This window comes from Meleagris gallopavo, chromosome 3 (assembly GCF_000146605.3).
Source record: "Meleagris gallopavo isolate NT-WF06-2002-E0010 breed Aviagen turkey brand Nicholas breeding stock chromosome 3, Turkey_5.1, whole genome shotgun sequence".
In the NCBI taxonomy this organism is placed as follows: Eukaryota; Metazoa; Chordata; class Aves; order Galliformes; family Phasianidae; genus Meleagris; species Meleagris gallopavo.
Genome location: NC_015013.2, coordinates 88,283,462 through 88,310,345, shown reverse-complemented (window position 1 = coordinate 88,310,345; position 26,884 = coordinate 88,283,462). Strand labels below are relative to the sequence as shown.

At 37.1% G+C, this 26,884-nt stretch overlaps 1 protein-coding gene across 1 annotated transcript; it reads left to right on the top strand.

Annotated features, from left to right (window-relative positions):
• LOC104910467 (focal adhesion kinase 1-like) lies at positions 1-26,350 on the top strand. The gene is made up of 10 exons (XM_010709356.3): positions 1-115; positions 1,635-1,697; positions 5,893-5,947; positions 10,315-10,455; positions 11,153-11,230; positions 12,132-12,239; positions 14,678-14,795; positions 21,458-21,488; positions 23,536-23,588; positions 26,167-26,350. Exons 1-10 carry the CDS (start codon positions 51-53, stop codon positions 26,280-26,282), a joined length of 828 nt encoding a protein of 275 aa, XP_010707658.1. The 5' UTR covers positions 1-50; the 3' UTR covers positions 26,283-26,350.
• Positions 26,351-26,884: the final 534 nt, after the last annotated feature.

The window sequence follows — 26,884 nt, the reverse complement described above, 5'->3', positions numbered from 1 at the left end:
CTAATGCATACCTGTTTTGTTTTTTTTTGCTGTAGGTGAAAAATGACTATATGTTAGAAATAGCAGATCAAGTGGACCAGGAAATTGCTTTGAAACTAGGTTGCCTTGAAATCAGGTAAGCTGACTGTTATTTATTTATTATTCAACATATTTCTGACAGAATATATACATTAATTTTGTAACTTGTTATAGTTCATGGATTTCTAGTCAATACACCTGAATATCAGATTTTTTTGCTGCAGAGTAGTTTGAACAAAAAATGGGTGGGCTACATTTTATTCAATTTCTACTGATATTTAAAATTGCCTTTGTTGGATGTATTCTTCATTTAAATAATCCAAAGATTTGTGGGGTACAATGAAGGACATTAAAAGAGCAATTCATCTGTGGTGTTATTTAGCAGATAGTACTGGAATTGTGTGTATAGATCTTGCATCTAAAGAATGTTCAAGATAAGTACTGCTACCTTTTCTGTCTGCATTCACTCAATATGCTGGTTTCAAATAATTTAATCTTTGTGATTCTTTTGGGGATTTTTGATGTTCTTGTTAACTGTACAGACAGCTGGAAAATAAAGATAAGTTTATCAGATCAATAGATCCTTGAGAGAGTTCCCAGTTCTGCTTCTGAAGTGCGTGGGTTTTTTTTGTTTTTGTTTTTTTTTCTTTCTTTCTTTACCAGTTTATGGAGAATTTCCTGCCAGATACATTTGCTTTTTGTATGCTGTTGTCTTGCACAGGGAGGTTAGCAATGTAGTAAATTCGATAAGAAATTCATGGGAAGTGTGAACTTGTTAGCACAGAATAAAAGTGTCCTTTAAACAGTAATTTTCCAAAATAAAACAGAACTTAGGTCTGTGCAGTTGCGTGGGCACTGTAGGAAAACCTGATGTCCTTGCTGTAAGTTTTGCTGGTAGGCACAGAGAAAACAAAAGTTCTTGTTGTGACTGCAGATGGTAATGCTGACAAAACTACCGGTGCTTTATTTCAAAACATATCATGAAGATCATAATCCACAATTGTTTTGTCAGTCAAACTTTGCTTTCCAAGGCTCTCAGGGTGGCATGTCGTGGTTCTTCAGAACATTTTTGCCTTGGTGAAGTATTGTGAGTAGGTGACTACTAAGACTTAATACTGCAAATGTTTGTGGCCCACTTTGTCAGTAAAAACAATGCTCCCAGCCCTCTACTCCTTCTTAATATATTTTTGAGCGAATGTTGTGAATGTCTGGCTTGAAACTGTTGGTTCTTACCATTCGCAACTGGGTCAGGTTCTCCCTATTATGTGCATAAACGTGAGTGCTATAACAGAGGAGAGCAGGGGAGGATACTGAAATAAGTAACTATGTGATGGCTGCTGATCAAGAGGTTAGATCACTTCTTTCACTAGCAACTCAAAATGGGTTGAAGTTCTTCTAGTACTCTTCTAATACTGGTACAGTCCCATGCATTTTCCAGTGTATCAGATTATTTTGTAAAACAGAAATCTGTTTGAGGTAGGTTAATAACGTAAGAATTTTTATACTTGAATTCATTCTGTAAATGGTTTCTGATGTTAGTCTCTGAAAGATTTGACTGTGGTTTTAGGCTGGGTCATCCACTAATTGTTCCTTTCAAATATTTTTCATGACTTCAGGAGATCCTACGGAGAGATGAGAGGCAATGCATTAGAAAAGAAATCCAACTATGAAGTGCTAGAGTAAGTATGGTGTTCAGGCATGTCATTTGAGCTGTTTCTTACTTAGGAATTTTTAATTTCAGGTCCTTAAAAGAAGCTTTCTGTTGTCATTTTTTATTTCATGGAGATTGTTGAGCTTTTCAAGTGCATTAAATAAGGATGATTAAACCAACTAAAATATATAAGTAGGAAGAACATTTCCAACTCTACTACAGGGAAGTAGAGTCGAAGTTTAAGAAGTTTAAACTTGATCATGAAGCTGACGATTTTTTCAACTTTGCTAATGTTTATGGGATCATCGAGTCTATTTCTAAGGTGTTTTTTGTTTCTAAATGTTTTTTCTGTGCACAGTTGGCATTCTTCAGTTGTGACTAATCTGTGGTAAAATTTGTATTAAACTGCTTTTGGTATCATTCTTTGTTTGCTAAGTATGTGGATTTGAGTTGTGACCTTGCAGTTAAAAGTTCATTTTTTTAATACAGCACAAATTTTTGGACAGCTGAGAGATGTCTGTATATTGAAACCATTTTTGTTAGTTAATTGTGTTCTATGGTAGATTGGATTAAGTAAAAATAAATAAATAAAATCCAAATTCCTTAAGAAATGTCAGGCTGTGTAAACCGTTGTTGGAATCTGTGGATTAATCTTTAGAATTCAGATCTTCCAGATTGAGTATGATAGAGACAGTGTTCCAGTTTAAAACCCCAACTTTCAACCTTCTGAATGAAGAGTAAAGCTAATTTATTCATTCACTAAAATAACCGAATGTTATATGCTGTTCCTCTATCTGTGTAAGATTAAGAAGTTCTGCTTTTGTTTGGATTATTATTATTTTTTAAAGGATTTCAGTTTTATGCCGTAGCTACTGGCAGAAACGCCCTGGGTGAGGAGACCTGTAACAAAATGAGAAGGGCCAAGAAATGAACAAGGTGAACAGTTAGTAAAGGCCAAAAGGTTATATAAAAAGATAGGAAAGCACTGTGACCTGAACAAGTCCTGAGCTTGTTGTCCTCCTGGGAGAAAGAGTTTGTGACTTGCTGTGGTTACAGTTTATGTGTATTTCAGTAAGAACTTGAGGGAGGTATATTTAAGTTAGTAATTTGGCAGCTCTTGAACCATAGACACTAGTAATGAGATTAAGAACTTCAGAGACGGGGAGACGAAAGAAACAAAGTTCATAACAGATGATATACAGTATTAATTAAGGGTTATAACAATTAAGAGCTCCTGTAGGGCTCAGCAGCATGGGGCCACTTTCAGGTTAACAGTGACTTGTCTCTTGCAGTGCACGTGTTTTCAAATAGTAACTCTTCTTGCAGATTTAAACTTAATTATTACAGTGAAAGACGGAAACAAAAGCATGATGTGTAAAATGTAACAGCTTGATGCCGTGCTGGAGAAAAAGTAAAGGTTGAGTTGTGCGCTTCCAGACTTCTTTGTTATTTTTTGTCTTGCAGTTTTGGAAGCAAAATGTGTTTTGTATGGGATTCGTACAAATCTCTGAGAGAGAGATGAAGGATAATGGAGCCTTAAAGTGTCTGTAGATAATAATTTTAAGCTTGTAAGAGTCTGTGAAAAGAGCCAAAAGTACTTGTTTGGACTTACCACCTTAATTATCCTATAAAGGTTTTCTTACGCTAGTAATATTAATTTCTCGAGTGAGGCTTTTTGTTTCTCTCCCTTTTTTGTTGGTTGTAGCACTGATGAGGGCACTTAACCAGCTGAGTGCAATTCTTGCATAGCACTTTTTCACATTTGATGTGATTGCTCCTTGCCTGTCTTTGTCAGATGTCTATTTGATGTATATTCATCTTTGATCAAATTTTCATGCAGAACCATGGGGATGGGATGGGAAATGGAAGATAGAATCAAATTGTTAAGTAGTCTTTAACAGTTGGGCCTTCATGTGATGAAAGAAGATTTTTTTCACAATAAACATGAAGCCTGTTAGCATAGAACAGAAATAATTACCAGTACTCAAATGGGAGCTATAGGAAGAAACAGCTGCATCCAGTTTTGTGAAGAGCATGTTGAAGTCTGTTCTAATATTTTTTTATGCAACTTGGGGGTGAAAAATAGAGATTAAGATACTCCTTGCCTGGATCTGCTTATTGTTATGTAGCAAGGAGTATTATCTATCTGTAGTTAGTATTTTATTAATCTTATTGAAGTTTATACATGAAGAAAAAAATTACATCAAGTCCTCAAGTAAAATGACCAAATACAAAACTGAAAGAACTGAATGGAGCAGGATCTCATATACTAATCACCTCTGACTGGATTTTAGAAAACAGATTTGATCTGGTTTATCCCCATGCAGTGCAGCTGAGAAGGCGAGAGAAAGTTTGTAGGGTTGTATGTTTAAAAAACAGTTTGTATGTTTGAATTTGTAGTACTTGTTCTCCTGTTTGTAGATTTGGCATGGAATTTGTATGGTTTTTATGTTTAATTCTCCTACAGTAAATAAATTTTCAGCCTAACCTAAACGCTTTATTACAAGTTTTATTAAGTGTTGTGTTTCGTTATGCTCTGCATAAGAATTTCCTCCAAATTTATTACATACAAATCTGTACAAAAACTACTTTCCTATTCCGTTTACCCACAACAGCAGCGGAATGGCAGCCATGTGCTGCAGCACCATTGAGATGAGTAATACCAGAGTGATGGAGGGTGCCTCATTTTGAAAACACCATTTCTCTCTAAAATGCTTAATGTTAAACTAATATATTCCTTGTCAAAATGTCTTTGCATGTTATTTAGATGGTAATGGTGTGTTAGACTTATTTAACTGCAGGATGATAAACGGCATGTAATTTGCATTTGAGAAGAAATGCATCAAAGGAATTAACATTTATGAAAGTTTTATCGTCTTTCAGCTTACTGTCATGGCACAGATGCCAGCGTTCACTGCCGCACGTGAACATTCTCCTCCTCTTGCTTGAGGATGTTTTTAGTATATTTTTTACAATTGAATACTATTTGTTTTGAGAGAGCTTTAAAAATAACCCTGTTTCATTATTTTGAGTAAGCTTTTTAAGTTAACTTTAATTTTGGCTTTCCTCTTGCATGGCTAGGTAGCAGCAAATAGCTGCTGTATTTCTCAAGCTGGCTAACGGCTTTTCTTGCTTTGCCAAGTGTAAAAATTTCAGTTGTGCTTCTCTTTCTGCAAAGCGTCCTATCATGGAAATCATTCTTATTCATTTGAGAAGCAGCACAAGGGTCTTTGTTTAAAGAGATTGTAACCTCTTGATCAAATTTATTCCTTTCTTTTTTTGAGGGGGGGGAAGTTGCCATTTATATCTTTGAGAGGCAAAGATGTACATCTTTCCTATTGACATTTTTCTTTCAGTTTTTCCTTTTCCTCATGCAGATGTTCTGCAAATGTCTATGCAACCAGTCCTTGCTCATTGCAGCACTCAGTACACCTGGCTGCATAATGATCTCTTTTGGCAGTAATTCCCCAGGCAACTTCCCTGGCTGGTAGTGAGACATATACATGTTAGACATAAGGTAGATGCTGCACACCTAAGCCACAAAAATCCCTCTTTGTAAGTCTGAAGAATTGAGCTTGATGCAATTTAGTTTACAGAAGCCAAGCTTGCAAAAAAAACTAGGATCCTGACTTGTGAATGCAAGAAGTGAGATCGTGTGCAATGAAAAGCTGAGAAATCTAATGCCAGATGTTCGATAGAAGGAAGAAGTGACAGTAGAAATTTAAAAATGTGATTACAGTGCCACATTGGGTAAAACTACTAAGCTGATATCATGAGAGGTCCTCTCCTTTGCATTGTTTCTCCTATTCAAATAGATGTTTATTAGAATTTTCCATTTTTGTGTCATTCCCTTCTCAGCTGACCAAGCTGTTAAGAATGCAGTAAGAATATTATTTTCAATATTATTTGAATTATTCAATTGTACAGTCAGTGGTTGCTATTCTCAAAACTTCTCTGTGCCAGAGCCAGCATTCCACACCAGGATGTGACATCCTTTTGAGTCTAAAACTAGAAATTCTGCTCTTTGCTGTAGAGTGGCTATAGTTAGCAGATTAATGGTGCTCTGAGACTGGTACTCTGAGACTGTCAAAGCCTTTACAGTGAAAGTAATTTACTATATTGCATATATTAGTTAAAAACACAAGATACTCTCAAGAATAGTATTCTAATATCTGACAATTTTTTAAAATTATTATTAAAAATGTGTGCTTTTTTTTTTCCAGAAAAGATGTCGGTTTAAGACGATTTTTTCCGAAGAGTTTGCTAGATTCAGTGAAGGTAATTATAGTTCCAATCAACTACGTAAAGAGCAAACAAACAGATTCTTAAGAAATTTGAAAATTGCATAATCAGTTTCAATATAGAGCTGTAAGTGCAGTTGTAGTCTTACTCAAAAAAATGTCAAAGCTGCCTGTCAAATTGGTAGGACTTAAATCTCCATAGTTCAAGTGGAAGCATGCAACTGGAAGAACCAAGCCAGTGATTACATGTCCTTGCTGAGCTGATGTGAGTAAAGTACCTCTCTAACCTTGAAGAAAAAAAACCTTTAAAACAAGTCTTCAGATCTTCTTCTACCAAATAACTTATTTTTCTTTCTTAAAAGAGAAATGAGGCTTCTGGAGAAGGAGGATGGGGACATAGAAGAAAAAAAAAGCATATTTTTAGCGTCAGCTTGATGAACCGAATTCTGCCTTTCATGTTCAAGACTGTAGCCAGCTCATTCAAGGAAGATTTCCAGCCATTTCCATTTATGTTAATCCTAGTTGGGACTATAAGCATTAGTCAGATCTCACTCTCATTGAAGTCCATATGTTCCCAGAGTAAAAAATGCAAATTTTTCCTGGCGTACCCTGAAACAGGGAGGGTTAAGAACAATCTCCAAGTGGTGTTACAGCTGTAGTAGTCTAGATATGGATATCGCAGTAAAATAGATCTATTCATATATGCAAATATAAATCATAAATTGTTGTTTTAGAGCTCGTTTTGGTAAGCAGTGCTGGTTTTATAGAGGAATTACAAATAGAATTTAGCTTCAGATTTACGAAGATTATTCATTGTTATTTAAATGGTAGGATAAACAGCAAAGGTCTGTCATGAATGGATTTTGTTTCAAAAGAATTCTGAAAATCAGAAACTAATGAAGTCAAGTGGATTTAAGTAATCCGTCTGCATTTTAATTTAAGCAATTATCTGGAACCGCTAAAAGGAGAAATTGTGGTGAAAGGCTCCAGACATAAATGACTGAATAAATGCTTCAGAAAATAATATTAGGGAGCCAGAAAACTGACAAAGAAAATTGCTCTTCAGAAATTAAGAAATGAATGGTTAGAAGTAGCAGGAATTGCCATAAGGTGAAACTGTGTAGAAACTTGTGCAGACATGAAGAGATGTTGGGTATCTGAAGAGAAAAGCGAGGGATGGAAAAATGAGTCTTGATTTTTAATGAAAATGATATCCCTATTAAAAATAAGTTAGAATTAGTTCAGATAATTAAATGTGTCCTTTACTTTGTGAAGAGGAATAGTTTTGAACTTACAGACAAGGGAGAAGGGAGGGCTCCTGATGGCCATTAAATATAAAAACAAGTGTTTTTCACTAATAGCGAAGTAAAACTTGCAGTGTCTTGCAGCGTTAATGAAGTTGGTTCATCTACACATTTAGAAGACGGCAACTACACAGAGAGTTTTACCCTATGTAGAGGGGGGCCAAAAAGCTGTGATAATGAGATTTAAAATACTTAACAGTGCAAAGTATTAGAAGACAAATGTGAGTTTAAAAAGCAGGCATTTGATATACTGGTATATTGCCTGAGCACAGAGTGTAATGATGTTGTGAAAGAAAACAGGTGCTGACCCTGAGGTGCCAAGGGAGTTCTCTCCAAAATGAAAGAGGGAGCTCATTGCACAGAGCCCTTATTGCATATATCCTGCTAATAGCACTGGTTATTCATGTTCAAGAAAGAATAAGTCAATCTAAATCAAGCACACAGGAAAAGTTACTGAGTCAACTGGCCTCCCATTTTCATTGCTTCACTAGAGAAGAATAATAAACTTTCCTGTGTTTACTGTACTAAATAGTGCCTCTGGGAAGTTCTGACTTCTGTGCCGTACTAGATACATCTGTGTGGATATATCCTTTGTATGGAGGAAAATACCTACTTACATTAAACCATCAGTGGGCAGGGGGAATGGATATTAACCAGGTTCTTTTTAGTTTGCAAATTATTTTCCTGTTTCTCTACAACGTGCCTTGAAAAATAGCAGAGGGAAAAAAATCGTTCATATGAAATATTTTAGTACATTTTAGATGTATTTCTCTTGAAGTCATTTGCAGATATTTCTCATAAAAATCTCTAATGGAATAAGGTCTTTTCTAACTGTCTTATTAATGATCTGAAGTTAAGGTCAAGATTATATGGTAATAGTAGGCCTTCTTCATTGACTTTAAAAGTGACAAATCATGTATCCCTGTATGCATGAAGTCAAGCTGATGTTGCAGTAATCCAGCAAAGCAGATAATGAGCAGAATAAAGTATTTCTCAACAACTGTGACTGAAATACTTGGGACAACTTCAACATAGCAGATTTCTTTTACCCACTGTAGTGTCTTGCTCCTAGCATTTGCAGGTGTCCAGGTGAAGCTAAGATCTTAAGTTCCCTTAACTTCAGTTTTCTCTCTAAGAAAGGTAGATAACTTCTACTTCTGGGAATGGCTTTAAGCTCAAGGAGGGAAGGTGTAGATTAGATGTCAGGAGGAAGTTATTTACTATGAGAGTGGCTATGAGGTGCTGGAACAGGCTGCCCAGAGAGGTGGTGGATGCCCCATTCCTGGGGGTGTTCAAGAACCTGGTTGGATGGGGCTCTGGGGATGGCAGCCTGGTCTAGTATTAAATGGGGAGGTTGGTGGCCCTGCCTGTGGCAGGGGAGTTGGAACTTCATGATCCTTGAGGCCCCTTCCAACCCAAGCCATTCTATGACTCTGTGATTCCACCACATTGGAAAGGATATTGAGAAACAAAAGGGTTTATTAAGCCGGAGTGCTGACGTCTGTGGCTGCAGTGAGACATCTGACTGGTAGCTGGTAGAAGGTTCTGCTAAACTGACAGATTAATTCAAAGGTGCAACAAAAGAGCAGATTTCTTTGTTCATTTTATAACATCTTGCTTATGTGTTGAGCTGAGAGTTTTCTTAGCCCACATGTGTCATTCCAAAACTGATCATTGTTTTGTAGGGGACTGCGCAAGTTTGACTGTTGCTATTGCACTCTTTTCTTAGTGCTAGTTTTGAAAAAAAAATTGGCTATTTAGAGTTCTGAATGTTCTTTCATGGTGTTGTAAAACTGAATGCCTAATCTGACTGGAAGTGCTAACACCAAAAGGAAGTTTATATTTGTGTAGTGCCTGGAGCCATTTTAGGCAACGTGAAAGAATGAAGAGCTTTAATGCTGTTACAATAGGACAGTCAGATATGTTTTGGTAGAAGAACAATGGCAATTCCTGTCTTAACCTTGACATATTGCAAAAATAAACATGGCTTTACCTTTCATTATTCTTATAAGTTGGAAGATGAATTAGAAATATATATTGCCAGAGGTAATTTTCTTAAAACATCCCATTCAGTCACTTTTGACACGGTCCAAACTTTGGCCAGGAAAAAAAAAAACGAAAAAAAAAAACCAAAAACAATAGTTGTGTTTGTTTTTGACATATTGGCACTATGTGATGTGAGCAGTGATGAAATGGAATAACTTTGCTCTACACTACTGAAACAGCATCCTTATGCTGTTGTGATTAGAACAGATGAGAGAAGCTGTTGGACTTTTGTTGGTGGTGTCAGGGTGAATTCTGGTGCCTAGAGGATGTTTTTATTTGGGATTTTTCACTGTTTGGAGCATGTTAAAAAGATTGCATTTCAGATTCTGCATTTATTGTGAAGTCAGCGGCAGCTTTCTTCAGGCAAATATTTGGCTTTTCATAAGTCTTAGTTTTGATTTTTACATTTCATTTACAATATTTAATTTTTACATAAATTTTCAATTTGCTTTCTTGTAAATCTTAAACTTACGATCCGTCCAGGCTGGATGTGGCTCTGGGCAGCCTGCTCTGGTGGTTAGCGACCCTGCACATAGCAGGGAGATTGAAACTAGATGATCACTGTGGTCCTTTTCAACCCAACCCATTCTCTGATTCTGTGATCTTACCATACATTAAGAATCCCAGCATGTTATGTATAGTCTGAGGTGCTTGTATGTAGATTTGAAGATAAAGCTATGGCTCAGTTATGACTGGTCAGATGGGGCCCTGGACAGTCTGATTTAGTGCCTTATCTAGTGGTTGCCAACCCCAAGGGGCATTGGAACTAAATGATCCTTGAGGTCCCTTCCAACCCAAGCTATTCTGTGATTGCAAAATAGGAGAATTGGCATTGAAATTTAAGACATAGTAGGAAGATGCAGGTCCTGATGGCAGTGCTTTTGTAATGGCAGACGTTAAGATGTTGGGAGAAGTGAAGAAGGTAGAAAAAGTAGTTCCTGCAAAGGTTAGTGTCTTCTCTTATGTTATAGGTTTAGTCAAAACTGAAACTCTTTAAATGCACCACCACTGATCAAGTGTAAACTAATTGACTTTTAAACATTTTCATACACAGGCCAAAACACTACGAAAATTAATCCAACAAACATTTCGACAATTTGCCAACCTCAACAGAGAAGAAAGTATTTTGAAATTCTTTGAGATCCTCTCTCCAGTGTACAGATTTGACAAGGAATGCTTCAAGTGTGCTCTTGGTGTAAGTAAAGGAACGCTACATCACCACGATACTGTTGTAGTTTAAAGTTACATTGGTTTTCTTAGTTATACAGTTAGTTGCTTGTTTAGTTCGCCTGTTGGTTTAGAGAACAGAGTAGGTAAATATTAAAAATCTAAATATATAACATATTTATTGATTTTGTGATTTTCTCAGTTCACTTTTAAAAAGCAACATTTATTAGTCTGATAAGAATTGTTGGTTTTTCATTTGTGATAATTGAGCAGTTATTTACCTGATTTCCTGAGGAGATGAGACTTCTTAGCCTCTTTTGTTTGTAAACTTTTCTCTAATGCCTATTGATTTCTACCACTTTCAAATAAAGTTTGAGAAAGGCCTTTAAGTTTCCAACTTCTATGAAAAGAGATACTTGAATAGAAATTAAAATGTGAACATCAGTGACCATGAGGAGAGAAGAGGAAATAAAAGAAGTATATAGTTTTCATATAGACGTAAAATAGAACACATGGGAACTCGTACTGATTGAAACAGGTCCCCAGGAGGCCTGTCATCAGAAGTTTTGCTACTTGAAGAACTACTTCATTTTACTATCTTGCAATGTTTGAGGAGTGTAGAAGTTTCTGGAGATGAATTACTGAAAACTACATTGATAACACTGGGGGATAGTGTTCCTTTAAACATGCTGAAATTTGCCTTATCTTTCTCCTTAAATTTGAAGTCAAGCTGGATTATTTCAGTGGAGCTGGCAATTGGCCCAGAGGAAGGAATCAGCTACCTTACAGACAAGGGTGCAAATGTAAGTTTATTTCTATTTTCTTCTCTTTCTTACTGACTTAACAGCCATGACCTGTGGTGACTTGAACTTCACACAAAGATGAATGACAAATCTAATGTTCAAGTCAAACTCAGAAGAGCTGGGAAATTCAACACATGAAGCTGTTCTTCAGATACTAACTCATGATTTGGGGTACCAGATGTACCAAATTTGTACCCACTGAAGTGGTCACTTAGAATTTGAAGTGTTAGTGGTGACTTTTTAACAGGAAAAGTGTAGATTATTGTAAATTATTCCCTCCTTTCCTAGAGAGAAAGCGTAAATAAAAAACTTGGTTAGTCGGTATGTAGTGTTTGTGCCGACATTGTTGGTTTATTTGTTTTAATTTGTGCTCTTAACAGCTTTTTTATTGCATGATGTTGACCATTTTACAGTATTTATGGTGTAAGGTGCGTCAGGAAACTGTTTGGGACCTTTACAAATGTGATGCAAGATGAGCGTTTGTCCAACTTCTGTTAAGAGAAGCGTTCAAAGGTAGTGAAACTATTTAGAGAGCTGAATTCTGTAACCAGCTAAAAATGTGTCTTTTACAACAGTCTGATGATACATAACCATGCTCTGACTGCAGATACCACGTGGGTATCTGTTAAATTTTCGGTTTTGACCTCCAAGAAGTTATTTCTGATGTTCTTTAGCGTGTAGATAGAGTTACTCAACAGTGACCTCTGTAGACAGCTTTGGTACTTGGTTTCATGTGTGAATATGTAAATACAAAATAACAAAATTGAAAAGCCCAGTGATTGTAGAAAGAGGAACAGACTTCGAAAAGTGTAATTCAGAGATCAAAAAAAACATATGCTTCAGGAGTAAATTCAAACTATTTTGCTTTGATTTTGACATTTTTTCTGTTGTCTTCTTGCAGCCAACTCACCTGGCAGATTTTAATCAAGTACAAACTATTCAGTATTCAAACAGTGAAGACAAGGACAGAAAAGGGATGTTGCAACTGAAGATAGCTGGTGCACCAGAGGTATGATAGATGGCAACTATGATAAACTAGATTTCTTTCATATTCCTTAAGTAAAAAAAGGAATTTTTATACTCCTAATTTACAGTACTCTCTTGGTATGTTGTGCTCACTCATGTTCTGGCTTTAACGTTGTTCTGAATTTTTCTTCTGTCAGCCTAGCTGACAAATATATTGTCCTAAAAGTATGCTTCATGTTTTCATACGCAAGTTTAAGCTGAGGACAGCCAAACTACATGTGCGTACAAAGACTTCATCTACTGTTGAAGTTGAGTTCATCTACTGTTTGTAAATCTGTGCAGAGGATGAATATTTGATTTTTAGAAGGATATGTGGTGACAAAAATGGTTTTAAACTGGAAGAGGGTAGATTTGGACTAGGTAACGGGAGGAAATTCTTTACTGTGAGAGAAGTGAGACACAGGAACAGGTTGCCCAGTAAGGTTGTGAATGCTCCCTCCCTGGAACCATTCAAGGCCAAGCTGAATGGGGCTTTGAGCAACCTCGTCTAGAGGGAGGTGTCCTATAGCAGAGGGGTTGGAACTGGATGATCTTAAGGTCCGTTGCAACCCAAACCATTCTGTGATTCCAGTATCAGTGTTATAAAATTGTTAGTTTGCCTGTATGGGTCACTTCTTCCACTTCTCTTCTGTCCCTTCTTAATTTCAGTTTATTTTGAAGTTGGGGTTACTTTTTAGAGTAAAGAACAAATTATTGCAAAAGGGTAGGAAAGAAGATACCACCTTAGGTATGGGTGTCCAGCCTTTTGACTTGCCAGGCCACTTTGAGTGAAGAGGAATTGTCTTGGGCCACGTATAGGTAGATTGCGCTGAAAGTAATGCCACCTATTTATTTGCATAGAAACTACAACTGATGCAAAGAGTACAATAACACTATTTGTATATCCCTGGCTGCTCAGGAGGGTGGTGAGGTCACCAACCCTGGAGGTGTTCAAGGAAAGTTTGGACTTTGTATTGAGGGATATGGTTTAGTGAAAACTATTGGTGATAGGTGGATGGTTGGACTGGATGATCTTGTAGGTCTTTTCCAACCTTGGTGATTCTGTGATTTGATATAGCAAATTCTCAACTACAAAATTGTCTTTCACCATAGTCACTGCTGTTAGCTGTGCATCTTCATCAGCAGTGAACAGGAGCAAGCTGTACTCGTAAAAATGTGCACCAGTGGAGATGTACCGAAGTCTGTCACCACTGCTGCAACACACCACCCTGTGCCTCACTGTACTCACATACACTGTTTGGTCTCCATAAACGTTCGTGAGCATCAGTGAATGTTAGAGGGTGCCATTTTTTCTGCATGGAGGAATTCAGTGACACACCTTTGCTTCATACACAGTTCCATGTCAGATGCTATTTAGTCAGACTGCCCCTTTGCTGCCATCTGTCACATGGCAGCAAAACATAACGGAATATTGGTGGGAAGATTGCACCTCTGCTGCAGTACCCAACATCTGCATCTGACTTCACTGCCTAACGTCATAAAACAAGAGGCATTACTTTCAGAGCAACCCTCGTAAAATATGCAATATAGTTAATATATAAGTAGCAAAACTTTTTGAATTTTAATATTGTTATTTAAACGTTCAGAAAGAAAAGATCAAAAACATAAAACCAGTGGGATATTTGGCCTTGTTTTTGTGAAATTAATACATTGGGCTGATTATTCTATTCTATTCTGAGTAAGGTCTCAAGAGGTTCATCAGAGCTTTTTGATGATATTTAATCTTGCTATACTTTATCCTTGTTCACAGATGTGAATATTGCCAAAAAGTGATGATTTGAATAAGGTGTGGTTGTGAAGGAAAGGATGTTTTTCTTTAGTGAGGTAGGGCTTAGGAAAGTCTGGTAAAGGGACATGATCACTTCTGTGTTGGGTATCTGATGGCAACTGTATACGTTGCATTTAAAAATTTGCAGGTCATATATTTATATTGACTGCAAATGGAGTCACAGACATAAATTGATGATTTTTTGGGCAATCTTGAAATCTGTCCTCAAATTTCTTTGTCAAAATGGAAGGCAAGGCTGTATATTTTTCGATGTTCACAGGACTGTGTTTAGCCTACATATAAAATGCATACAGTTATGACCTAAGGTATGTTATTCTACAGAATAAGCAGCTTCTACGTAGTTGTTATGATTGGAGCCTTAAAGTCATGGTAGTGATCAGTGATCGACTGAAAGTTTGCCCAGCAAGCCACTGACTAGATCCATATCGATCTTACATTTGGATGGAGGGTTTTTCAGCTGTGCTATGTATTAAGTAAAGCAAGGATCTGATAGTTCTTTGCTTATTCACATTTTTCTGTTTACTGTTTGCGAGTGTATGTAAAGTTCTGATGCAATGACACAGCTGTTCTACTCCATGTTTGGAACTACAATAATACCTCTTTGTTTGGTGCCTTGTTTTTTCCTTCTTCAGCCTCTGACAGTGACAGCACCATCCTTAACCATTGCAGAGAATATGGCTGACTTGATAGACGGATATTGCCGACTGGTGAATGGAGCCACGCAATCTTTTATTATCAGGCCACAGAAAGGTAAGAAGGTGTTCCATTCTGGTATTGACTGTGCTCTGTTCTACTAATAGATTATCTTGTGCTTGAACAGAAGACACAAGGTAGCTTCCAAGTCATCATTTGGAGAATGTCTTGCTAGAAGGAAACTTGAGGTATTTTTGCTAAGGAAAACGCTGACTGTCAGTGTCTCTCCACTGCAAATTAAAGGCACTCTTAACAAGGATCTGTTATCTTGAAATGATACACCAGTATCCAAGCAGAAATTCAGGAAATGTTGGTTAGAATGCATCATTCAGGTAGAATTAGTTGTAATTTTTGAAGATCAATTTTCTATTCCCAGGTACTCAAAATCTCTCTTTTATTATTTAAACTTTGAGAGAAGTTTTGTGAGCCTATCTCATGGAACAGAGCTGAAGCAAAGTATGGGTTTTATACGTTGGTGGGTAGTTATTTTTATAGCAAACTACAAGACGGAAGCATTGGGATAAGGGTTCAGCTACAGCTAGATGTAAGGAGATAATTAAATTAATTTTGGAATTTTTTTTCTAGTTTCAAGTAGTTTTAATTTTTGAAATCTATTCCATCAAAGCCACTTAAAATATAAATTTCTGTCCTTTTGTACTTATTCGAGATTACGGAAATTCATCCAGCATTTCTGGTTTCTAAAACAATAAACTATTTCCTCCTTCCCTATTTCTCTTACAAGAATATACACAAAGCCATTCCAGAAGCTCTACAATCTGAACATAAGCTTTTTATTTTAATAGCCACATTTTTGCTTTCTTGTACTACTGGTATTTTATTCTCTGTAGTTCAGATGGGGTAGTGTTATTGACATAGTTCATGTCTTTCGTAGTTCTCTGTTCAGCATCCTGCCTGTGTATGGCTCTGAACTTTTCCTGTAATCATCTGTTGTCAAAACAAAGCAAAAAGCAAAGGAAAAAAAAAACAACAGCAAAAAACCCTGTGAAAACTTGATAGTTCAGTAATGAAGAAATGTGATTTTAGGGTGTTAGACATTTTGATAACACTTCACGATTGTTCAAGTTATTCTTAAATTCGGGTGTTTGTTTGTTTTGATTCTTAAAGTGTGCAACTGACTGGTAGCTCCAACACGCAGCTTTGTTGGAATTTGCATTAGTCATTTGACTTCGTCCCCATACAAAGGAAGATATTCCTTTCAACACAGATTCCACTCTTCTAGCCAACATTGCATGCAATTCAGTGATGGTGAACCACTGGCACCAAAACTGAACACCAAAAGGATGAGCTAGCATCAGTAATAATGGTAGTTTATATTTCTTCCAACAATAAAGTTGGCATTGCTTCTCTAGTTTATTTTATACCTCTGAGAAATCATCTTTTATGCCTGTTCTTATCTGAAAAATATTCACAATTTCTTACCTTTTCTGAAAAATTGTGATTTGTGATTTCTTACAATCTTCATTATTCACTCCCCAAAACTTTCCTTCCAGTACCGCCAATGGTCTGCTGGTTTGTCGGCTTTGACAGACAAATGTAGACAATGTCCAGTTCTTGCCATTATAGCGTTGATAATATTTCAGAAATTTGCTCCATTTAATTTCTGCTGTCAATGCAATTGTCAACTTGTTTCTTCGCAAATGGAGTGGCTTCCATTTCTTATCTACACATAAATACTCTTAATTCAAAAGCATACTGCTGCCTGCTGATTTCCACAGGTGTTTAAGGTCTTTGTGAAATCTTAGCTCTGTTTATCCAATTCACGATCTTCCATTGCTGTTCATTGTGGCACTGATTGTGCTCCAGTCATGTCTCTTGCCATTTCTCTGCCAAGCCCTACTCTGTTTTGCTCTATGCCATTCTTACACTATCAAGGTTATCCCAACCAAAATCTCTGCAAGATTTACAGTGTCCTTGTTAACATAATCTGTTCCATGGTGCATGCAGCTACCATGTAAAACAAGCAGGGCTAATGGGTCCTAGCTTACTGTTGCTTCAAGTGGCAGTGAAAACTAATGTGCTTTATTTTCACCTCTTTCTAATTCCTTAATCCCTCTGATCTGACTTGCTTATCATTCAGTTGTTATGTCTTCTAGACTCACCAAGCACTTTTCAAGGCAAGATTTCTGATATTTTTTCTGTCATACTGTGCTAGGTTCAGCTGTGCTGTGCACTGTGGTTTGCTTTTGGGCACTACTGCAAAATAAATCCATGCATGTATTGGAGCAGGTTTATTTATTTGCATGGTATCTGTATTAGTGCATATATTAACAGAAAGCAAACAAACAATAATTCACTTAGAAGAATGTTATATAGCACTTTGGAACATTCCTCCTTATGCAAATGTTAACAGAATCCTTCCAGTTAAAAAAACTATTTTTTTTTTCTGAGGTTTCTTCTTTTCAAATATCATCAGCTCACTAAATAAGTGTTGTAGGAGAGCTGTCCCCACCATGATGCGTTCCCAAATCCTTCCCACAGTAAGCATTGAAACATATCAGAAACAAATAATATAGCAACTCTGGATCCTACAGATGTGTTTTTTCCTCTCCATGAGCTTTCCCGTTCTATCTTTATTCTAAATAGGTGTGTTTATGGCAAGTTTCTTCATAAATTACCTTCCATGCTTGCTGTACGAAACCTGTGTTTTTGTGATACAATCTGTCCTGCTATCTGCAATTTCTCTTAATCTGGTGAGATCACTTAGTAATGTTTAAGCATGTACATGGCGCGAGGAGGCCTTACTTTAAATATCATATTCAGTTTGGGCCCCTCACTACCAGAAGGTCATTGAGGTGAGGAAGTGCTTGAGGGTGTGCAGAGAAGAGCAATGAAGCTGGTGAAGGGGCTGTGTAACAAGACATATGAGGAGCTGCTGAGGGAAGTGGGGCTGTTTAGTCTGGAGAAGAAGAAGGTGAAGGGAGAGCCCATCATGCTCTGTAACTACGGAATGGAGGTTATGCTGAGGAGATTCTGCTCTCTTTTCTCAAATGGCAAGCAATAAGACACAAGGAAGCAGCCTGAATTTGCACCAGTAAGGTTTAGTTTGGACATTAGTAAAAGTTTCTTCATGAGTGGTTAGGCAGTGGAACAGGCTTCCCAGGGAAGTAGTGGAATCTCAATCCTTGAGGGTATGTAAGAGACGTGTGGATGATTTTGATCTTTCTTGAAGGTCTCTTCCAACCAAAATGATTCTGTGATATGCTTATTTTTCCTATTCTCCCTGTCAGTGTGTGACTGTCTACTTGGCTCATCTCTGGCAGCCAAAGGGATGTTGTTCAGTGTTATGTCCTGCATATACCAGATACATTGCTCTATTGCTAATGAGGATAAAATCAGTCATGCTTTCTGCAGCCCAGGGACAGGAAAAATGTGGGGGTTTAGTTACATAGAAGCCATGCATGCAGCCTCTTTTTTTTTAACCAATCTGAAAGTGAGCATTTGTTCAACTTGTCCTAGAGTCTCTACTTTCCTCTCTCCATCCTCATCATTTTCTTGCACAATCTCATATCTATCTACAGTTCTTACACCTTTATTGCACTGGACAAATCTTTTTTCACTTTCATAGAATCAGATAATGCTATGGGTTGGAAGAGACCTTAAAGATCATCCAGTTCCATCCCCCTGCTATGGGCAGAGATGCCTCCCACTAGTTCCTTTTGGCCAAGTACCCATCCAACCTGATCTTGAACTGTTCTGTGGATCCACAGCTTCTCTAAGCAACCTGTTCCAGTTCCTCACCACTCTCACAGAAAATAACTTCTTCCTTATATCTCGTCTAAATCTTCCTTTTTTTACTTCAAAGCTGTTACCTCTGTTCTTATCACTACACTCTGAGAAAGAGTCCCTCTTCACCTTTCCTGTAGACTCATTTTAGATACTGGAGGACCACTATAAAGTCTTCCTGGAGCCTCCTCTTTTCCAATCTGAGCAACCCCAACTCTCTCAGCTTGTCTCTATAGGAAAGGTGCTCCATCTCTCTGATCATCCTCGTGGCCATCCGCTAGATCTGTCTGCTCCAGCAGGTCAGTGTCACATTGGGGGCTTCATAGCTGAATGCAGTGCTGCACCAGGTGGCATTTCACGCACACTGCCTTTCTCCAATTCCATCACAGTTCTTCATTTCAGCATCATCAGAATTAGATTTTTGTGTTTAGAGCAGTTAGTCTGCCATTTATGTCTTGCCCATTTTAGAGCTGTTGATTCTTCTTGTTGTCTGCTGTGCTCAGCTTTTTAATGTCCCTTCTTTCTGTGGCTGAAGTTGAAAATACAACAGCTTTCTTAAAGCAAACAATCATGAAAACATAAATGTAACTAACAGAATGCTAATCAAATCACAAACTCCGAAGTCTTACGAAATGCTTGTTTAATCTCAGATCAGTCCGTATCCCTCCATGTTATTACTTGTTACCTATGTAATTCCACCTCTCCTCTTCACATCCTCCTTATCTCATAAAATCCATAAATGAGTTTCTTGACAAGTAGAATCAGGATTTTGTTGAGAGATGTTACGATATGATCCTTGCTTTATTTTTTGTACATCAGTGAGATGCTGTTCAGTAAGTGAGGTTGGGAGTTGCAGAAGCAGAGTGGGAGATATGTTTAAGGAACTTAATATTGCCCTGGAAAGTTAGATTTCGTGTTTATTTCTCTTTAGATCTTTTCTGATATGTAGCAAGTGACTTCAGCTTACACTGCCAATTGCCACCTATATTGTGTTTCTCTCTTTTTAGAGGGATTGGAGTCTGTACACAGGAGAAAGAAACAATCTTATCTGCAATTGAAATCTTTGAACAAAGCACTCAGGTCCTGCTGTGCTACAGAATTGTTTCTCAAGCCCTGAAATATGATACTGATATGTTCCACACACACACACAAAAGAGGAAATTAAAAATTCCATCTTTAGAAGACAGTTTTGAACAGTGTGTAATTAATATGCAATTGAACTGCCTTTTCAATATCAAGGTTAGCTGGTTTGAATAGCAGTTCATTAATTGTACTCTAGTTATCTTGAGTTAAAATGGAGTTTTGTATGTTTGTGTCATTTCCTAAACCTTTATAAACGATGTAATACTGCAGGTCTATTACATCAGTAACACCTGATTCACCATTAAATTCATTGCCAAATGTAGTAGAGGTGTTGGAGTAACCAGCAGCATCATAACTACCATGTTATGGAGGCTGGAATACAGGACACTTTTACAGACTGACTGCTGATGGAAGTATCAGGAGATACAGATGGCACTTAAGTTTCTGAGTCTTATTCCCAATCCTAGCGAGGAGTGCATGGTGCTGGGCAGAAGTATTATGCCTGTTTCTCCAAGCTTGATGTCTTTTGTCTATTTCCATCCAGTGTGAATCCCTCTTGTGCCCATTGTGGTCTCTGTTTTTTGGATAACCCGTCATCTCCAATCCTTTTGATGCCAAGGCCTTCAGGCTTAGGTTCTTGTACTTGTCATTCCACAGTACCTTTCTGGATCTTTGTCTTTTCTTTCTTTGCTACTGGAAGTTATTTCCTCTAACATTTTACAGTACCTTTATGTCCTGTTCTGCCTCATGCTTCTTGGATGAACTTGCTATCCTTCTTCCACCCTCCAGATCCAAGGTGCTTGCTCATATGCTTTGCAAAGCTACTATGCCATCTCCAAAAATCACAGCTTTGTTTCCCTTCTTTCCTATATCTCCCTTTGCAGCAACCTCATCTGACCCTGAGGTGCAGCTCTCTTTTCCTTTCTGCACTTTCAATTAAAATTGAGTCTGTCTCTTTTTGCTCCAGTCTCCAAACTCGGTAGCTTTGTAGCTGGATCTGGAGGATCTGCACTTGTTTTGTAGGGAGGGAGGAGGGTGTGCAGCCCAAGTCCACACTCTTCCATTTCTTTCAGGACACTTTATCTGTGCTACAGTGATTTGGAGGAAGATGCTTGTTTCAATTGCCTCTTTCTCTCCTTCCCTGCATGCTTCGATCTACTTCAAATTGTTGGTGTTTTACTGAAGGGTTAGTAATTTCCCCATCCTCCTTCTCCACATACGTAATGAGTGTCTCATCAAAGAGATATGAGACAGAATACTTGATTTCTATCCAAGCTTTTATACATAGGGCCATTATCAAAGAAAGATTGGCAGAGAATTTGGAGATTGTTTATAAGGAGACGACATCCTCATCTCTGGCTTCTAGGCATTACTGGTGTATAATTTCAACCAAATGTGAAGTTAATATTACATGCTGTATACGTTGATTTATATCAGTAGTCTTGTTTGGAAGTCTACATTTATTTCAGTATTCTTGTGTGTGTGTTATATTAATATGTATATATTTATATACTGTATTTACATGTGTACTGTAATATATGGGTAGCACGTCTTGGAAATGAGAGAAGAATTTCTCAGAAGAGAGATGAGATTTCTGTCATACCTTTTGCAGGTGATTTATCAGAGTTATTTATTGTGAATAAAAAAGTCTCATATTCTGTATACATTATTATTCTCAGATAAGACTTTGCCAGGATGTGTGCATTGCTAGTTGAAATGAGCTGTTTTGGTGTGCTGCTGTTGATATAAGTATTGAATGGTCTTATGAGTCAACGCAATTTCCCTGGAGGTTGTGATGATTACTATTTCAGCCTTGTATATATTGGACATTGAGAGAGGTCATTTGGAAACTGAAATACGATTTTAATTCTGTTTTCTTCTTCTTTACACAGAAGGTGAAAGAGCTTTACCATCAATACCAAAGTGAGTTCAGTACTTTATTTTTACATATATGTAGTTCAAAAAATGCTTTCAAAAATAGTTTTGTTTAAGCGACACTTGGCACTTCTTATACGTGCTTAATTTTTATTGTTGCCTTTGGATTCTAGGACAAATAGCAGGCAGTCACTTGGAACCACGAGGCATAAATGACTGACAGCAGCATTAAGCTATAGATACCACAAATAAAATTTGAGGGAAGAAAACTCGTAGTGCATCAGTGATACTTGACAGTAACAAAAGTAGGATATTTTGGAAAAAGCTTGACTGGGATTCAGGCTATTTATTTTGAGTCAGTGAGTAAATTTAATTACAGGAATGATGCCTAAGAGTCTGTGTATTGTCACTTCAGCCTCTCTGTAGATAAGTCTGCAATGTTGGTTTTCCTGTTTGTCTGCTTTACTGCTTGTGCAAAATACAGAAATTTTCTTCCTATAAGAAATCTTTTATGTCTCTTTTTGTTTTTCAAATTATATTTCTATCATGGGATCAGTCTAAGTTGGAATCTCAAGGTTCAAGAGTAGCGTTCATAGAGCAAAGTTTTTGATGTTTTTTTTTTTAATGTAGTAATGTATCAAAATATATATACAATAATAATTATAAATGTGTTGAAAATCTTAATCTGTATCTGGCAAATAGATCTGATTTCTTTTTCTCTGAGTGATTTATTGGTGGCACTGTATCCAAGGTATTTGCATCTAATAATTCTTTGTTTTCCTTGAGCCTTATCAAACAGTATTCAGTAGCTAGAGATAATGATTGAAAGGCTGTAAGAAATGTAGCAGTTTATTGTGTCTTCTTTGTTTTTCCTTTGGGGATCAGGAACTGTACTACTCTGATCCAGCCACCTCATTCTGTTTCTTCCTTAACTCCTAGAGTGAGCCTACCATTTTTGTTATTACTTTTTAATCTACTGAATGCAGTGTGGAACATGATTTATTCCTGATTTAGCAAGAAAAAAGCTACTTGAATACTCTTCCTTCACAGGTCCTGCTGCAGTCCTCAGTAGCCTGGTGGTAGATTGCTCACAGTGCAGAAAGAGATAAAAAAAACAGAGAGGAAAAGCAAATGAAAGTCAATGCAGGAAGCAGAAAGATTGGTAAACAGTGTGCACTCACATAGGAGATGAAAACTTTTACTTGAATGAACTGAGAAAAATAGAATAACCTTCTAATTACAGAATTTTCACTTTAATGCTTTTGGTTTTTTTCCTGTTTCTAGGGATTTCTAGGATAAAGTAAGGTTTGAAGTAGAAACTTATTCCCATTTTTGGGACAATTTACCAATACTGGCATTGTAATGTTGGGTCTGTTTAAACAAGAGCACCGCATATGTTCTTCAGCTGGCAGCAGGGGAATGGTCTTCTGTCAAGTGGAAAAGTACTAGCCAACACCATCTGGAAAGATTTGCCTTTGGCAGATGAAATTTCAGATTTCTCAAACCATAAATCGCTGTACTCCTCTCATAATACTATAACTATGGTTATATATGCACATGTATGTGAAATAAGCTACTGGAAGAATTCATTGAAATTTGTTAGTAATCAACTTCTATAGCTAAAACAGTTTAATTGTAATTGTTTTTCTTCATTTATTTGATAAGCAAATCAGTTTAAAATTGCTCTGTAAAATAAATCGGCTTACAGACAAGAGCTCAATTCATAATTTGTTTCCAATATTGAATACAGAAAGTTGGAAGACCATCAGGCTGTCTACTGTGGCAATATTTAGACATGCACTGCTTAACTTTAAAACTTTTTAACAGTTTTGTTTCTCTTGCTTTTCATGAAGTTAGTTCTGTTGTTGCCAAGTTGCTTTCTAATTAAAAGGTAACGCGTTCTCTCCACTCTCACTCCCCCAGCTGGGTTTGAAGTGGTAGATTCCTTTCTGACTTTTCTCCCCCTCAAAATGTGTCACTGTGGAAAATGGATTGGCCCTGCTAATTACAGTAGGTGCCCTGTTAGGATGAATTCACAGTGTATGTGACTGTGAAGAATGTACAGCATTCAGCGATTCAAACCTCTGTTTTACAGGCTGGCCAACAATGAGAAGCAAGGAGTAAGGTCTCACACAGTCTCTGTATCAGGTAAGGCTCTGAAAAAAATGCAAGTTTATTTTTACAGCTAGCAGATGTTTAGACAGATTTTTGCTCACAGTTAGCTCACTTCTTGCTCCATGGCTGTTGACTTTCCCAAGACTGTAGCTGTGCTGACTTTGCAGTAGAATTCATAAAGAGAAACTTTTTCAGCTATCCTTCTGTGCAGTGTTGCTTGTGAGAACAGCCACATCTGTGCGGGGAAGCAGGGGCAGGATACTTGAAGGCAAGGCTGACTGTCAGTGTTTCCATTTAGGCCACTCGTCACCAAAACTATCCATCTTAAATTACCTGAGGATGTGTTAATTATGAAGGAGTAGCTTTGAAAAGTGAAAATAAACCACTAAATATCAATCATCACTTCTGAAAGAAGAAACTTAATAGCTAATTTGTTGTAGCTGCTGTTTAGATCAAAGCACTTAAATTTTTGCTGTTGAAAACAACAAGATAATTGAAGGATGATGAGCATGTAATGTAGTGTGTGTTGTTTCTATAGCTTACAGGCTTTTAAAATTTCTGTTAGCTACTACGCTTTTTTTTTCTTTCTTTCTTTTTTTTTTTTTAAGTTTTCATCCTCCAGAGAGAACATTTTTATTTTAAAGGCTCTCAACAAATCCTTTTGAGGGATTGATTCAGTGTCTCAGTAGGAAATGCGGAAATGCGTTGTTAAGTACTTATACATACTATCTATAAAGGAGATTTGCAGTGTGGAAGTGTTATTAAGATTGTGGTACGTCTGTATAGATGTATAGTGCTTGGCCACAGACCTCAAGAAGCATTACTGTGACCCTGTGGAATGTCCATCCTTGACTTACAGGAAGGCTACAGCTCCACTGGAACGTTTTGGCCACCATTTAGTGGCACATACTCAGGAAATGGAGAAGGAGGAATGGTAGACAGATGTTTGATTCATTTCCTACTTTTCAGATTCCCATCCCCATGCCTAAGCTTTTTTTAAAGGTGTTTAAGATTCACCGCTGGCATAAGAAGTCCATATTTAGATCTTGTGCAAGTGCATAGGTGAGAGAATCTGGAATTAAAATGTCGATCAAGCTGCAGAGGTGTAAAAGATCTTCATCAGTTAACGTTACCTCTCAGAATCAAACAGCAGCTGACCAAGCAAGGTTTAGGGCACTGAGGGAGATGAGCACGAAGCGTGATAAGCGTGTTCTCTCTTTTTGTTCTTCTCTACTCTTCTGAAGTAGTGGTTTGATGTTAATGTAGGGAAGTTAGCTGTGATACCACTTACCTCTGCTGTGTAGGGCATCACATACAGATGATTGATAGCCAAATGGGAGCTTTGCTGCAGAGCCAGGGTTAGAGGGTTGGCATCTAGAAAAATACAGGAGGGGAATAATCAAAGAAGCTGTAAAATACAAAGCTGGTTCATAATGACAGAAGCAAAACAGTCAGTTAAAACCAGCATATGCCCTTGTCTTTCTTTTGATACCAAAATCAAAACCAATAATGCATTTTTCTTTTGTAGTAAGGTTTTATCTTTCCACAGAGAAATCATTGTTCTTGTGTCTTATATCACGTTTCAAACCATTGGAAACACCAACATAATACTGGAATGATTAAAACTACTGCAATTATTATTCAGTCTCAAGGGTTTGTTCTTCTTAAGAAAGGCACAGAGAATATTAAAATCCTCTTCTTATTGTTTTTGTTTTGGTTCGGTTTTGCCCCCACATTACTTTGAGGTGTGCTGTAGATGTCAGGATATTGAATTGAAGTCATAAAGTTGAGTGATAGTGATTTCTCCTTGGGAGTTTTAGTGTACCCTAAGGAATCAACTTGTTATAAATGAGGCAGTGCTTCATGTAGCTGTGAAGAAGTCCCCTCCTGTCGTCACATGTAACTGATACATCATATGGAACAACAGAGGCAACAGATGTACATTATGTTCAGCTAACCCGAGAGTTACAGGTCAGTGGAGTCTGACAGCTGACAGCATCCAGTGCAAAGCCAGCTGTGGATGATGCTATCTTGGTTTGGAGAATAAGAGCTTTTCTCTGGTGACATTTAAATGCCTCAGAGCTAAGGACTTCAAATAAGACAATCTTTTGTAACTTTCTGACAGCTGTAATATCATTCGTGCCTTTGACAGTTTAAATCATAAATTAACTCAGCTCTTTGTTGCAGTGAGATTGCTGTTCTTTATTTAGATCTCTCCCAATGCTAACAATAAATAGTAAAAAATCATAAACAAGTTATTCTGCAGAAAAATCTAGCAGTCAGACGTATTTATAGCATTTATCCCCTTACTACTAAAGGAAAATTTCACAGTGAGTTCCCTACCACAATTTGGAACCAAGCAATAGCTGAATGCTGATGTGGAACATGATTTGGTGGTCTGGAAGTGCAGGTATTTGTCTGAAGTTTTATAGGGTTGAAAATGAGCTTATTAATGAAAGATGTCTTGTCTTGCTGTTTGAATTATGTATTAATCCGCCTTGAAATATTTCTGGTCTAGTGAAATGAAAACTTGTTCTTTCCAAGTCTTTCAATATTCCAAGGCATACAGAGAATGAAGGTTTCTAAATTTTTTTTTTTTTTTAAACTCTAGTTTTAAATAAAGACCTTTTCAAACTAGTGAAGAGTGAAGTTGCCTCCAGGAATCTCAAGCAGCAAATTGCTGAACTGGGAGCCAAGAAATGTTCCCTAATGGCCGTGTGTCACTGAACCAGGTTTCACTGTGGCTTTCTCTGTTTTGGCATTCTTTGTCTTACCTCTCTGTATTTAATATTTCTTACAACAGATATTATCTTTTATTATGTGCAACTAAGAGGTTTTTTAAACATAATGGTAATTTTATACCTCAAATTTTACATTTATCTGTTTATATATAAATTAAAAGCCCAGTTAAATATGACTTGCATTTTGGATTTCTTTGGTATACATATGGTGTTTTTGTTAAAATTACTGACTCATCAGAAGTGAGTAGTGTTCTAATTCATAGTTGGATGGCTCCACTTTATATCTCCCTCTCCATTTACTTCTGTCTTTTGCATTAGGAAAGCATTCTTACTGCTTGGCCAAGAGTGCACAATCAGGAGACAGTAAGGCTGAATTATTGGCTGTGTGCAAATAGTATATCTAATCTGTAGGAAGGAATGTAGCACTTTACTTTGACTGCTCTAGTCTACAGAAACTTATTTTGGCCAGCAATTAGTTTTGAAATAGCAACCATTAGCCTTAGTAAGGTGATGTCCATATTTCCTGATGTAATTTTTTCCAAAAATAATAATTAATATATAATAATTATATATTATTAATTTTATATA